This window comes from Hippoglossus hippoglossus, chromosome 6, assembly GCF_009819705.1.
Source record: "Hippoglossus hippoglossus isolate fHipHip1 chromosome 6, fHipHip1.pri, whole genome shotgun sequence".
Classification (NCBI taxonomy): Eukaryota; Metazoa; Chordata; class Actinopteri; order Pleuronectiformes; family Pleuronectidae; genus Hippoglossus; species Hippoglossus hippoglossus.
In genome coordinates, this window is record NC_047156.1 from 11,852,214 (window position 1) to 11,867,353 (window position 15,140).

General features: G+C 42.8%; 3 protein-coding genes across 4 annotated transcripts in view; 1 reads left to right on the plus strand and 2 right to left on the minus strand.

The window, feature by feature from the left end:
- Positions 1–4,567, plus strand: part of frmd4a (FERM domain containing 4A) — a 65,727-nt gene extending 61,160 nt beyond the window's left edge. The window contains 1 exon segment of the mRNA XM_034587197.1: positions 1,177–4,567. Coding sequence (XP_034443088.1) covers positions 1,177–1,279 — 103 coding nt within the window. The 3' untranslated portion in view covers positions 1,280–4,567.
- A 1,489-nt stretch (positions 4,568–6,056) lies between these two features.
- On the minus strand, positions 6,057–7,982 carry si:dkey-30c15.13 (uncharacterized protein LOC558731 homolog). The gene is made up of 7 exons (XM_034587202.1): positions 7,840–7,982; positions 7,571–7,732; positions 7,378–7,488; positions 7,245–7,301; positions 6,697–6,807; positions 6,405–6,551; positions 6,057–6,287 (listed from the first exon to the last, which is right to left on the minus strand). Exons 2-7 carry the CDS (start codon positions 7,730–7,732, stop codon positions 6,234–6,236), a joined length of 642 nt encoding a protein of 213 aa, XP_034443093.1. The 5' UTR covers positions 7,840–7,982; the 3' UTR covers positions 6,057–6,233.
- Positions 7,983–8,599: 617 nt separating this feature from the next.
- LOC117762686 (B-cadherin-like) lies at positions 8,600–14,860 on the minus strand. 2 transcript variants are annotated; one of them, XM_034587203.1, is made up of 15 exons: positions 14,561–14,860; positions 13,741–13,824; positions 13,508–13,633; positions 13,267–13,422; positions 13,037–13,178; positions 12,780–12,952; positions 12,566–12,694; positions 12,297–12,482; positions 11,974–12,218; positions 11,727–11,869; positions 11,304–11,528; positions 10,990–11,214; positions 10,750–10,892; positions 9,589–9,726; positions 8,600–9,430 (listed from the first exon to the last, which is right to left on the minus strand). In XM_034587203.1, exons 1-15 carry the CDS (start codon positions 14,606–14,608, stop codon positions 9,176–9,178), a joined length of 2,418 nt encoding a protein of 805 aa, XP_034443094.1. In that variant the 5' UTR covers positions 14,609–14,860; the 3' UTR covers positions 8,600–9,175. The 2 variants fall into 2 exon arrangements, with proteins under 2 accessions (XP_034443094.1, XP_034443095.1); XM_034587204.1 differs by lacking the exon at positions 13,741–13,824 and having other exon boundaries at positions 13,508–13,712; positions 14,561–14,859.
- Between the last annotated feature and the right edge of the window lie 280 nt (positions 14,861–15,140).

A 15,140-nucleotide genomic window follows, 5' to 3' on the forward strand; every position in this document is an offset into this window, starting at 1 on the left:
CAATTTTCTACCACCTAATATTGTCGTTTCTTTTTCGTCTCTCTTTCTGTCCGTACTAACCCTTCTTTCCTTGTGTGTGTGTCCTCTCTCCTGGTTTAGAGGCACAGCAGACTGCTCTCCTACTGAGGACGTCTGTCAGTCTCCCCCTCAGCCCAGCTCTGATGCATAGAGGTACTGTCTGTGCTTTCGGCCTCCCAGTGGTCTAAACATAGAGTGTATACTGTTGGGAAGACACAGCAGCAGCATAAGCAGACATTGCAAACAAAAAAAGAAACTTGAGGCAAAAATATATTGGGACAAATTTACACAAAGTCTGTACACAATCAATACACGATAAAGCTGCTTTCAGACATGCACTGAACTCTGGATTATCTCCTGAAATTATCCAGAGTTGATGTATGCGAGAACGCAAATATCCGCCCCCTAGTACAAACCAATGACATTTGAGAATACTAATAAGAAGGATTATGCGTTGATGAGGTTTCTAACACGAGACAAACGAGAAACTGAAATAGACAAACTATCAGGATGAAAAAGTGCTGCCATTCTTGTAGAAGAGGCCGACAAAGACGTTAACTTGAAAAGACAACGAGATTCGAGAGCGTTTGGTGATCAGGGCCGACTGCAGCAGGATTTATGCATCATGTCCTGCCTCCTATATGCGCCATCTCTCGCCTCAACGCTCCAGAGATTTCCCTGTTGTTCTGAACAGGTCTGACTCAGACAATCTGCTGCGTTCTTTATATAAAAAAGGCGAAATCCAGAGAATATCCTCACAGTTTAGTCCGGACATCTTCATGTTCATGTCTGAAAACAGCTCAAATGTATCATCGACTGTGCGGGGGCTGACAACGACGAGGGGTTCACAATTTCTCGCTCTGTTGGGTGGAGGTATGTGTGTCAGGTACTTGTCTGGCTGCATCTGTATCTGATCTCTGCATGTGCTCTGCTCTGTGTTCTGATAATGTGGCTCATTCCCTACAGGATGTACTAATAGAAATACCTAACCATGTGCTGAATGTGTGGCACCACGAGAACGTTCTTCTTAAAAACGAATGCTGACAACTAGAAAATCGTGTCGATGATGGTTTTTTAGATTTGTTTGACTGATTTACCTTTTGAAATGAGAAGCTGTTGTGTGACGTCAGTGCGATCCTGCTCTCTCTTCCTCCGCAGGTCGTTCAGTGACAGCTGTTTTATCAGCAGCCCCCTGTGTTCAGAGCTGGCAGATGTGCAGTGGTACGGACACGACAAGGCCAAACCTGGAACCCTGGTCTGAGACCTTCCTTTAGGAGCCGAGAAAAGTCCCGTCGCCCTCTCCTACTGCCTCTCCACTGTCCCTCACTACTACCCATCGACAACCAACAACCTCATCCTTAAAACCCTACAAAATCCTGCCCCGACCGGATTGGTGGACTGGATATGAGCCTTCCTCCTCCTCCCTCTATCCCGCCCCTTCATCCATTTCCCCTCTTTATTATGCCCCCTCCTCTATCACAGCTCAGCCAGACAGGGACACACTCACTGGGCTCTGATTAGGGCGGATTTCATCAGACAGACTGAGAAGTGCCACCTCAGCTGTTGAACAGTTGCCCTACAGCACCAAGGAGCTCCGTCTGTACCCACCCTCACCGGGACGAGGGGGAAGAAGCGATGGGGATAGAGAGCACAGAAACTCAAACTCAACAAAATTCAACTATCGGCCATTTCCAGGATCCGTTTCATAACTCATCTTTGAGCCCCCCCCCCCTAATCTAACAAACTTTAGTGCATTGCCACCAAATCATTACTGGATTTGAGCCACCAGTTTATAACCCATTCCCTGCCCTCGAACAAACTGTGTTGGTCTTCATTACTCCCATCACTGTTGTTCGTCTTGTTTCTGTTTGTTCATTTCTCCCTGCGTAATTATAAATAAGAAAAGACGACACCAATTTTTCCAAAATCTGGATTAACACACATGACTCTTCTCAGTTTTTAACCCACAACCAAAGACAACTACTGGATTGACTGGTCACACCTTGGGAAGAGCGCCTGTGAATTCACAGGATGGTTTCTGGGACGCTGTCGGGAATATTTGCGAGGACTATAGCAATAACAAACATTGTACAAGTCTATGAAGTGGTGTGTAAATCCTGAGTGAACTGAAGCACATGTTCCCTGCCCTGTGATGCCTGGAGTTGAGGCTCCTCAGTGCATCTCAGGGAGAATATGGTGTTTTGGTTATTGTGTTTGGCATCAAGCTACGTTTTCTCCGTACGTGTCTGGTCTTTACACGATTCCTCTGCCCATAACAGTTTGTTTGGCCGCATGGTGGTGGATTACGAACAGTGCTGGAGCCAGCGTGCGGAGGGTCGTGTTGGAGCTTCATCTTTTAACATGACCACACACGATCACAGTTACTGCAACGTTTCATTCCAGCTCGCCACATCTTTCATCTCCCGCCCTGACAGTAGGAGATGATTGGCTGTTGACACCTGCTGGCGTTACGTGAAGTTTGACATTGAGGCTGTTAAGTGATAAATCTCAACAGTGAATCATCTTGTTTTTATCACTGCTGTCTCCTCTCTGGTCTTGGATTTATTTAGCAGTTCACACCATGCTGGGTGTTTGCGTCAGTCCCTCTGTAGCACTGTGTCTTCTCCTCTTTCTGTCCGTCTCTTCAGCATGACAGCAGCATCCTGACTGAACACACAGTCGGAACTCAGTGCTGGACAGATCACACGCTGACTGTCAAAATACTTTGCATCTATGGGCACACACGAGTACTAATATATTTGTGCCAAACATGTTACACTTGTACTGTATTCAGCGCTGGAACGGCAACTTGTTTGAGCTGTAGATCCCTTCGAATCCCCACAGTGCATAGACATTCTATTAAACAGCAAGGAAGCAAGATGACACTTCACATCCAATTTGGCATCAGATGGACTGTTAAGGAATAAGTCGATTGTACTTTGGTTTTAAAGCACAACGTTAACAGTGTGTGAGGGCTGGAGCTACTACTGTTGTATGTTCTCATTTTCCACTCTCATCTACTGATGAGTTGTATCGAGGTGCAAACAGGCAACTAGAGAAGCTAGAACCGCAGACGAGGCGTTAAATAATCGTGTCTTTAACAGCACATAGATTCATTAATAGTTAATATTACCAGAGTGTCAGGGCAGACGACAAGCCATAATAAGAAGTGAGGAAAAAGCCTCTTGAGATGGAGCGACTTATTTTATCGCACGTCCCAAACAACAATGAGATATTCAGAACAGGGTTAGAAAAGCACACCTGGTTTTGTACAAAGGAAGTTGAACTGTGCATGTTCTCGCTGTCCCCGAACCAGTTCCCCTTCGCTCCCCAGAACAAGGTTTACCCGTTGTTCCGTCTTTGCACAAAATGTGAAGATAATGACAGATTCTGGATAAATCGTGTGTCGTGCTCGGGAGCGTTGGCGCGCAGCTTACTCTGTCCCTCGCTGTGGTGTTTCCTTTATGCACAGTTGATGTAATCTGCCACTTTCTAGACTATTTCCCATGAGAAGGTTTAACCCTCTCTCGTGCCCCCGTGCATGGCTGGTTCTCCGAGAGTTATCCACCCTCGCCCGCTCAGATTTGTGAGGTCCTTTACCCAGGATTGGAACTAGCACTCGCCAGTTACCATCACTCTATCTAATCAGGAGTTATGACTTCAGTGTATTCAAGGTTGACCCAGCTTTTTGCACTGAGAGTCTGCGCTCAGACTTTTCCCATGCATGCCATGCAGATCCGCTGATAACAACCCTAAACACATCCAGCACCTGAGTTCTTTACGCTAACATTAGCACGTCTTTCTCCATAGTTTCAGCCCCCCCCACCCAGCCCCCAGAGGGTCCCGTTCTGACCTTGTGCAAACCTCTGACCTCTGAGCCCGATGTGATGAAGTGTGACGTCCCCTCTGTAGTTCCAAACAAGCCCATATTTTCTGTGCTCCATTAAGATGTTTGAGGTTTTTTGTAATACTCCAAGAGAAGTGAACTAACTTTTATCAGTCTTTTCCTGTATGTGCGGAGGGGCACCGTAAGGTTTTGTGGGGTTTTTAACATTGACATTCATTGTTTTAACAATGTTCCATTTTATATGAATCAGTATTGTTTTTGTTTTTTTAGTTCCGACATTGTAACGACCCTTTCAGGTGCTACAAAATGACCAGTTACTGCTTTGTCACATAGGATCTAGACATCTCTCCACTGTTATCGATAGATTCAATACCAGATGTGCAAAATGAAGCTTATTTTAACAAACCGTTTAATAGTAGAACACTTCCCCTCGCAGACAATAGAGCATGTAACTTGATTTTATCAGTTCTGTTCAACTGTAACAATACATTAAAGGTGTTGTAGGAAAAAATGTGGAATTGATAAGAAAAAAAAAAACTGAATTCCACAGTTAATTTATTCTTTTTTCTATTAAAAATTTGTATAGTAACTTTACATTTTTCAAAACTGTGTTGTTGGAAATTGATGATGAATTTTCAAGATGAGAAGCCGTGGTGGTTCTTGAGAGTAAGAAAAATAAATTATTGATGAATGTTCTCAAGATGATGCTTTTGTCTGTTTTTTTTCTTTATTGAAAATCAAAGACAGGAAGTTATTTAATCCCTCACTTCCTCACAGATTAAAATCCTTCCAGGCCGTTCAGCTGAGAGGTCAGAGTATCAGTGAGAGTCTCCACATGGAGTCACCACTTCCGCACACACTCACTCTCTTGTCATCACATCCAGGCCCCAGTCACTTCCCTCTCACACTCTGACCCTCAGAGAAAAGGAGAGGGAGGATTTCCTGTGGACTCAGAACTAAGATACACTCAGAAGAAAGACAGAAGATTTTACGAAGAGGAAACGACTCATCAGCCAACAGCAGACCCCCTCATTAAACATCTGGGTAGATTATTTTCCCAAGTTGTGACAGGGGTTGGCTGTAAACAGTCTTTCTGTCTGTGACTGCAACATGGAGCCGCTCCAGTGAACATGCACGGAGACATCTGAGTAAACCGATCATGTCTATGTACACTCATATCACGAAACCCCAGCGACACAGCTTGTAAACACACACTCAAACAGTAGTTGTGAGGTTTCACCATACAGCAAAGTGGTTGATAACAAATTAATCAAATCCAGTTTCTTTCAGGACACCAAACCTCACCATTCTTTTCTTTTATTCTGGTCCCGTGTCCGTTCACTAATGAATCCCATGTTAGTCTTTGTACTCGGTGTGTTCCCATAGCAGCTCCACAAACCAGGCAACAGCTGGAAGCTGTTAGCCCGACATGCCGTGAGAAACTAGCTGCTCTGTGAGGGTTTTTTTCTTTTCACTTGCACAAGTCTGTTAGCGTGTCTGTGTGTGTGTGTGTGTGTGCGTGTGCGTGCGTGTGTGTGTGCGCGCGCGCGTGTTCTACAGGAGTGCTCTGTGACCTTGCTTTATATTCTTAATGAAATACTCCATCATTTAAATACTCACACACACACACACACACACCACACCCTCCACTGTGTCAGTGCAGCCTTGGACATCTATCTTTGTGAGGACCAGCTCAAGTTTTAGGCCATAGATGTTTTTTTAAGTCCTTTCAGATGCAGTTCAGCCTCTAACAATAGACTGTTTCCATTTTCTATACGACTAGAATAAGGCTGAGTCTCATGATAAGTGAGGGTAAGACGTCGTCACCATTTCATAAAGTTCAGTAAACTGATGCTCTGAACATAAGGATCAATACATGAAGAGATCAATGGAGCCTAAACCTTTACACTCAGTGATCATCAGATCAGTGAATTATCGTAGGACATTTCCTATTTGGTCCATCCCATGATGTCCTCTCACATAACATCCTGTAGGTTTCCTGGTCTGAAGTGAAACACTTTCGACCTCTATTCTTACACTAAATAGAGGAAGTTGATCTGTGTATCTGACTTTAACATGAAAAACATGCAGCAATGCTGCCTCCTAGTGTTGAAAATCTGAACAACTGGAAACCCATGACAGCTGTGTGAATATTCTGTTAAATTACCAGATAGACGTAGGTTTGTTTACGGCTGTTTAATGTTAGATTTTCCTTTATATAACAGCTTTCAACAAGCAGACACTTTATTATTAAACAAATTCATCTCAAAACAATCTTAAATCAGGAGTGTTCACACAGTCTCTGATCAACATCAGTAACCAGGATTACCACGGGAGGAGTGTCCACACTAGTTTGAATGAAAGAGATTCACAGACTAAACTCCTCTTGTTCCAGTAAAGGTCCATTTGTTTCATCCGGATCCTGTGCAGAGAAAATAATCAGACATTAACGCCAACAATATGTGATAATCCAGCCTGAATAGTGGTATAGCTGGTGTATTGAGCCAATTCCTCCTTCATACGTCCTGTCCTACTTTACCTGTGTGAGCCGGTTGTAGGCCTGAGCGCGAGGAGCACAGTAGCGACGCAGGCCTCTCCAGGACAGGAAGAGTATGTAGATTGATGACAGAAAACACAGAACACTGAAGGCTACAGAAGTTCCCCTCGCAACATAAGAGCCGGCACGCTGGTGACAACAGGGAGCGAGTGAGAAAAACAATTACACACTGATCAGAAAGCATTGATTTCCACACAGGAGTGGTGGATTCTCTCAAATAGATGTTAACACATTTCCTTGTTAAAAATGAATAACTGAAGAACTGCAGAGGTACCTGTTGGTTCGTGCTGAGAGCAGCAGGGTGTGTGGACCTGAGACTGTTGGCCAGGAGAGCAGAGAATCCAAACAGAAGACTGAAGATGTTCAGAACCATCAGGATGATGATCTGTGTGTAGGTAAGATGCAAAATCAAGTTGGTTGATACTAGAGTCCGACTGGTGTATTGTACATGTGAGCCTTTAACAGATGGATGCACTTACATGAAAACTTTTGTTTTCCAGGATAACCGATGCAGAAAATATTTGCATTTATTTTAAGTTGAAACACAGTTCTATATAATTGGCCGTTTTTGTGTTTTCTTTTTATTTACAGTTATTTGTAATAAATGTTATTGTTAAACTGTAAAATGTCAAACCTCAATTATCTTACTTTGGTTTGATAACGACTTCAACATATTATTATTATTATATATAACAGGGTTGGTTATATGACAATATTTTTTACTCCTAAATATCAGTATTAGCATTAGCCCTCAGAATTCCATATTGGTCGGACTCTAGTTGATAGGGTTAGTAATGACATAAGAAATGATTAAACATTTACCTTCAGTTTATTGGCTTTTCTCCGAACCTCCATTGCCAGACATCCAGCAGCCACGTACTGTAACAACACAACAGTTATGACCCAGTGTCTGACTCTGTGTCAGTCTGAAATATTCACATTGACGTGAACTCACAAATAGGCTCGACCACACAGGTGTTGTCATGGAGACGGCGCAGTTGTAGCTCACACATGCATGTGTGACTGTGCTTAGAATGCAAACTAACGCACTGAGGACTTGAACCACCTGAGGGGGAACATGGAGCATGAAGCAGGTCAGACTGTTTGAATGCTGATACACTTGTGTTGACCAGTATGTGGCACCTCACCCCGCTGACTAGAAGTCTGGTGTTGACCACAGTCCCAAACCAACGATGGATCCTAACATTGTCCAGCTCCACCTGAACAGTGGTCTGGGCCTGTGGGCGGGTCGCAGGTGTCTCTTTAAAGAACACTTGGTACAGCCCCTCCTGAAACATGTTCTGTGTCATCTGTAGAGGAACACAAAAGGTGAGTCAATGCTGAAGAGCCAAACCCATTTACTGCTCCGACGCACTTCATTCAGATTCACTTGATTTCAGCCTGAGAAGCCACTTACCTTCCCCGAGAGCTTTAACTGATTAATCCACAGGCCCTCATGTCCACATTTAATGTCATCTGACCACAATAAGAAACATTTAAACTGTTAAACAGCTTCCCCCCCCTGCTGCCGTCACTCGTCAGTGAAACATAGAGAATCAGAGAGTCAAAGTTCACTGGAGCCGGTTGATAGTGAACGGTTAAAGTTCACTAAGAGGTGGAGCGACTTGTTACTCACATTGTATTTAGATGTTGTCTCCCTGGTGATCCATGACTGGATCACTCACACAGGAGAGAGGAGATCAGGGCGCTGATCAATGCCCTGCAGCAGTGACCTGAGGTTATAGGATCAGAATATAGTATGATTCTCACATTGAAACAACAGTTAATCAATATTGTCCAACTTTCCTGCATAAATATGTAATTTATAAGAGGATTGGAGATCAACCATTGTAAGCACTATTTCACTGTGATGCATTCTCACCCTCTACTGGAGGGAAATGGAATTGAACAGGTTGAAAACATCAGAGATCTGCAATTGTTTTGTTTGGGAGGAGGGCTCACTCTGAACAAATTTCATACACTGAATGATTTGAAAAAAAAATGTTTTTGCAGTTTATTGGCAACTTCCTGAAAAGTGTTTTTTTGTGTGTTTTTTAATAACGTTGCGGATAAAGTCATGTTTTCACGTTGAAACTTTTAATCAATACTGTCTGTGCCAACTATCAACTCCCCCTCCTACATCGTTGTACAGAGAAATAAAATCAACATTTACAAATAAAAACTTTATTTGATCGCATGAATCACAGCAAAAATTAAATACAGACGATGAGGGTGAAATGATTCTGTAAAAGCAAAAAGCCTATTTAAAAAAAATACAGCAATACAAAGATAAAAAAAGATGATCTTGATTTTTAGCTTGTGTCTTTGGTACTTCTAAAAAAAACGTTTGTTGAGCGGCAAAAGTGTTTTTGTGGCATTCAGCTCTTTACATGCAGATATCACTTCGTTATTATAAAATTATCGTTGACGTAACTTCTCCACAGAAGCTGAGGTGGAGTCTGATGTTGAGGCTGCGTCAGGTTTCAACACTGGGCCTCCAATGCAGGGAAATGTTATCCCACAGAATAAATGAAATAGAAATGATGTTTACTTTTATTTGCTCAATCAAACAAATGAAACAAAATAGCTAACTTGACATGATCACAGTAGGGACACTATTAAAACTATTATTAGACATTATTTAGTCTGTAAATGCCATTATTTGTGCAGTAAACAAACGTGGAAAGCAGTGTGAGGATGTTGGGCAGATGGACACAAAGCTGGAGGATCTTTGTTAAAAGCGCACAGGCCCGTCAGACCCATTCTGTTTTTCCCGGCAGTGTTTCTGTGTCTTCGTCGTCCTCCTCTGTCCCATGAGTGTACAGGTCAGCCAACCTGTGGAAAATTGGTCCCCACTGACTCAGGCTCTGAAAGTCCTGCTCCTCGTCCGAGTCTGAGGAGTTGAGGGAACTGAGCGAACTCGCCTCAGAGCTGACTCCTTCGTAGTCAAACACCAGGAGAGAGTCGAAAGGAGGAGCTGTGGGGTCACTGTCTGCAGCTTGCAAGTTCTAGAGAGGGAGTCAGGGAGATAATGAACTCCTACACACATACAAGCGACATCTTTAAAAATGGAATACATCTGGCACTGATACAAAACAGCAGATATTTACTTGCTTAACCAAGTTATTCTGGTAAAGTAGCTCTATAACTTTTCAACATCACTCACGTTTTCAATAAATGTACATATCTCCTCATTGGCTTGGGGCAGGAGACGGTAGCAGGGTCGGCTCTGGACGGTCGGGAAGACGTCAGTGACCTTGTGACAGTTATCAGGCCCCTTCTGAAGCTGGCTCAGGTCAAAGTCCTGGAGGAATAGAGAGGAAACACACTTTCAGTCATTTGCCAATATCTCATCTCAATATCTCACTGTGAATAAACAAGGAGTGGCTTCAACAAAATTAGCCACACAACTCATCTCGACTGGATGATGTGGTTTAAAGATGCAGTGTGTAACATTTAGTGACATCTAGTGGTGAAGTTGCATGTTGCAGCTGAATGCCCCTCACCTCACCCTCCCCTTAGAGAACCTGTGGTAACCTTCAGTTGTCATAAAAACTCAAAAGGTGTTTAATTTGTCTAGTCTGTAGAGAGGACCTGCTCCTAATGTAAATATAAAGTATTTAAATATAGAGGGCCCATTCCAGGGTAAAGAAAAAAAAATTATAGTAGTTAATTATAACACACTAGTGAAAACAACACTAGGATTATTTTATATTCAATTTCTGCCAATAGATCCCTTTCACTTAAATCTTACACACTGGACCTTTAATATAATCATTATCTGTAGGAGCCATTATGTGATGTGTTATTTTGACCACTAGGGGAGGTGTAGTTTCTTTTGTGTCTAGTTATTTCAGTGGAGCACTAGATTTATATTAGAGCCAATTAGTTTTGAGCAGGAGGTGCTGGAGAGAACATGGTTCAAGTGGCTGAACCTGCAAAGACAAAGACAAAGATTCAACGTAAGTTCATTATTCATGATTAAAATAAATGGGAACATCACCCTAAAGGACAAACTTGGACCTAATCTCATCATTTTAGAACTATCTGTTATTCATTATCTTTATATGTCTTCTATGTGTGTCATTATTTGACCTCAGTTACCCCCCAACCTCCTCTGTTAATCAAGGTCATGTTGTTAAATGTGTAACAAGTGTGCAAAGTAAGGCCCCAATTCTATGCCTGCACCGTTTGGCAAAAAATATTAAATAATATTATCTTTTGATGCTGGAACTAAAAGTGAGCTGTAAATGAACTATGGGAAACTTCTTGTATAAGAAGTCTTGTATAAAGATTTCTAATATCCTTTTCTTCTCTCATTCGCTACCTGGTCTTCTTCACCTCCTCCCTCTTCATCATAGAGGAAGATGTTGTCCCTGGGCATATCTTCAAGGTGACGGAAGTCCTTCTCCGAGCTCCTCCTCCTCCTCCTCAACAACACCAGCAGCAGCAGCAACAGCAGAAGCAGCACTGAGGTCAAGGGGAAGAAATGTGAGAAACTAAAGACGATAAAGTGAACAAAAACAAATGTAGGAAATAGGGTGTGTGAGAAAGACCTGCTACATACACAAAAGACCAAAAATCACTCCCAGAACTGAGGTTGCGTGAGAAGAAATGTGCAGACGAGGGGCAGAATGTGAGATGAAGCAGGTGGAAGTGGCTCCTTCACACTGGCACACCTCCACAGCCAGTGTGCTGTCTTGGTAGAGCATGCCGACATCATAGATACGCATGAGCACATGATAGTCACCAGGCGACAACTCCCGCTTGGGGGCCAGAGCTGCCATGCTACCTGTGAGGGGGCCAAAGAGGCAGCATTAACACCACAGGGGTCAAATCACAACTTCTACATCTCATCACTGTGTTATTTAGTGGAGTTACTGGTGGAGTTGGTGCTAATGGTCCAGTTGATCTTGTGCTCTCCTTGAAGCTCCACAATGAAGGGTCCAGCGTGACCCGGTCCGTCGAAGTCCACGATGTCCAACAAGGCAGGGGCAGGGTCCTTGTTGCACAGAGTGGCTGTTCTCTGTCTGATCACAGGACGATGGTCGTTCACGTCCAGTAAAGTCACGACCACGGCTCCTGTCCCGGTGGCTGGGACAGTGTCTGGAAGCAGAGAAGAAGAAAGACTCAGCATCCCTCATTTTACTATCATTGTTTTTTTTTTCTGTGGGACCAAGGGCAAAGGGGTTAATGTTCAAAGTGAATCTTAGAATCTTGAATGTCCAACGTGTGTCATTATAGCCGTTGAATGAATCGGAAATAAAACATTGAAAAGGAAATGTAGAAATTAAAAAACGTTACCGTTGTCATAGCCCAAAATCAGGACTGTGTATTTGCCGTCTTTGACATAATGTGACTCTCTGTCCATGCTGCCTCTTACTTTGACCGAGCCGGTGTCTTTATCGATACTCAGCCAATGGGCAGTGTCATTGTGTATTTTATATCTGGAAGCAGGAGAAAAAAACTCAATCGGACGAGTGTTCATGCACAGAAACCCACAACATAAATGTGTCGACATGTAAACAGTGTGTACGTGTGTTTCCATCACCTCACGCTCTGTCTCCTGGCTGTATCTGGGTCCTCGGCTCTGACGCCGGCCACAGAGCTTCCTGCCTTCGCGTGCTCTGAGATGCTCACGAGGATCTCGGCTGGACTGAAAACAGGAGGCTCGTTCTTGTCCTCCACCGCCACGGTGACGGTGGCCGTCGAGGTCCACGTCGGCCCGGATGGCGGCACCTCGTTAGTCACCACCACCAGCAGAGTAAATTCAGGAGTGCTCTCAAAATCCAGCTCCTGGGAGTAGACGGAGAGAAAGGAAGTAAGTATAACGTACTCGTGTATGTTGGGTAGAGCTACAAACAGTTGGCTGACCTTGGCTGTTTTGATGATTCCCTCCATTTTATTGGCGCCTGTGGTGACGTTGAAGTGTCCGCACTCGTTGCCTGCGATTATTGAATATTTAGTGTTGGCGTTGGGAGATCCCGGCTCGTCCATATCCGTGACCTTTAACCTTATGACCTCCAATCTGGCTGCATTTTCAGGGACGGATGTGGAAATCTGAGGTGGAATCAAGACAATGATAATCAATGAAGTTACATATTTAAATATAATTTAGATTTTTAAGTATTTTTTCCACTCACAGATGTGATGATGAACTGTGGAACGTTATCGTTGGTGTCGGAGACGCTGATGATAGCGGTGCAGGTGGCTGCCAGTCCCTCGCCCTCCATGTCAGCAGCCTCAATGGTCAGCTTGTACTGTGGCTGGGTCTAGCACAGGGAGGTGAGTTTTGGAGGAAGTGAGGGATGGGATGAGAAAGAACAGAGCGATGTTCATACTGTATTTCTACTCTACCTCTCTGTCCAGGCCTCCTGCTGCCACACTGATCAATCCGCTCCAGGGGTTTATGGTAAACATGTCCCCTCTGGGTATTTGAGGCGTCTGATTCTTTATCTGATACCTAATTATTGCATTGCTCATCTGTGGGTCGTCTTTATCCTCCGCCATCACCTTTAACACGGAGTCGTCTGTTGACAGCAATACACAAGTGGCTTGAAATACACATTAAAGGAATTAAAGGGGAGTTGAGAAGCTTTCGTGTCTTTTCTCACCGACTTCAGCGCTTTCGCTCACTGTGCCGTAGAAATGGTTCTGAGTGAACTGTGGAGCGTTGTCATTCTGGTCGATGACGTTGATGATAAGCTCCATCGGCTCCTCGGCTATGATCTTCTCCTGCATTGCGTGGGCCCACAGCTGCAACACACAGCACATATGTTCTGATAGCACAAGGATGTAGACATGTTGTCGTGGAAAATGAGGTTGTGCTTTTGTTTCAGCTCACAATGTATTTGTCCGTCTTCTCCCTGTCTAATGGCTGGGTCACGTACAGAACCCCAGATCGCCGATCAACAGTAAAAACACCCTCAGGACGCTGATCCGCCCCCGGTCCAGTGATCTTGTACGTTATCGCCACCTTCCCGTCATTGCTTGATTTAATCTAGAGCACAGTCATACAGATATTTCAGTCAAGAGGGACAAATGCATTCAAAACTGTTTAACTAATTTATTGCTTCAGCATTTACCTTCACCATGAATTTGGGAAATGGACCCCTGTCGTTCTCGGGGAAGTTAATCGCAGGAATGACCCACTCCCTCTTCATCCGTTTCAAACTGCCGGCCACATGGGGAAACTCAAAGGTGGGGAGTTGCTGGAGGCCAATGAGGGAGATGGAGAAATCAGGGTGTTTAACATTTAATTTAGATCAGATTTAATCCAATAAAGGAAGTTTAAGATTTAAAAAAAAGATAGATTTACCTCAAGGTTTTCATTATTGGAGCAGTTGTCTCTGTTGTTCAAGCAGCGTTGTTGGATCCCTGCCGCAGCCAGAACAGCTAAACACTGAGGATCAGACATTATCCAATTGTAACAACCACACCATAACATATTGTAACATATATATTTTACATTACTTACTACATTACTACATAACTGATACTATTGTACATAAAAATTTGTAATATTTTACAAATAATCAAGTAATTGGTGTTAAATAATTTTCAGTCGTCAAAAGGTCAAAATGTTTTACAAGATTTGAGTATAAATTTAACAAACTCTCACACACAAAGACAAAGACAACTTGAATACCTGCACACACATCTTCGGCACAGTCTGTAATATATTGAACTTATTTGTATACATTTTTTATTTTTTATAGATTTTATTTTGTTGTATTGTTACAGTTGTACTTTAGGTTCCCATCTCTATCTTTTAATTGCATCTTATTTTGCTTTATCTTTCCCCCTACTTCTCTACTTCATATGTTTGTCATGGACCAAACACTAATGCAAATTCCTTGTCTAATTAAAAAAACCTACATGGTGATGAATCTGATTGTAATAACCTACATATACTGTGTATGTAAAAATACACATTAAATAGAATAGTAAAAAATAAAAGGTTTGCTTTACTGAAAAAAACTGCTATAAACTTAGATTTTGAAAATATCTAGTAAAAAATATGTTTAAAAAATGTTTCTTACTGTATGATGAAGTTACAAGTCTTCATCACAAAGACGGAAAGTAAAATAAAATAAAAACAAAAAACTGCCCTTTTTGCTCTCTTGTCAAACACTCACCTGGACGTGGCACAGCACCAAAATCACCACCAAACTCCTGCTGTTCATTTTCTCCTTCAGAATAGAAACCCAACAGATCTGTTCTCCACCGTCACTGCACCAACCTTCCACACTTGATCTGCTTCTTTTCCTTTTTTACTGGTTTTACACCTTCAGGGTTCCTCAGTCAATATAATTTATTTAATTAATCATTTTCCAGACCAAAATCCAGTCACCATTATTCATTCTTCAAACTGCCTGTGGCAACAGTGATCGTGTTGCTCCTGTTGAGGCCGAGCGGTTGTTTGATTTTATCAGTGAGAGGTTGGTGAAAAACAAAAGACGCTGGGGGTGCAGTTCAGGCACCATGAAGTAATGCAGGTGTGTGTTTATGCAGGTGATGCTTTGCCCTCTCACTTTTTAAAAAAGATTTAGTTTCTGCCATTTGTTTTAATAACCTGTGAAATTCTTCCCTAGTAAATGAGGAACTTCAGAAAGACACACAACACTAACAGCATGCATTGAGAAACATAAATCCACTTTGATTTTACTGGTTAGATAATTAGACCGTTGGGCTGAACTTTTGTGTGTGTTTACCAAA

Coding starts and splice junctions, on each gene's coding strand:
- LOC117762686 (XM_034587203.1), bottom strand. CDS start 14,608: ATGAACAGCAGGAGTTTGGTGGTGATTTTGGTGCTGTGCCACGTCCAG. Junction 11,215..11,303: donor CATTAGCACCAACTCCACCA/GTAACTCCACTA, acceptor GCCCCCTCACAG/GTAGCATGGCAGCTCTGGCC. Junction 10,893..10,989: donor AGTGATTTTTGGTCTTTTGT/GTATGTAGCAGG, acceptor CCTTGACCTCAG/TGCTGCTTCTGCTGTTGCTG.
- si:dkey-30c15.13 (XM_034587202.1), bottom strand. CDS start 7,732: ATGACACAGAACATGTTTCAGGAGGGGCTGTACCAAGTGTTCTTTAAA. Junction 7,302..7,377: donor CTGTGTGGTCGAGCCTATTT/GTGAGTTCACGT, acceptor GTGTTGTTACAG/TACGTGGCTGCTGGATGTCT. Junction 6,288..6,404: donor CCTACAACCGGCTCACACAG/GTAAAGTAGGAC, acceptor TTCTCTGCACAG/GATCCGGATGAAACAAATGG.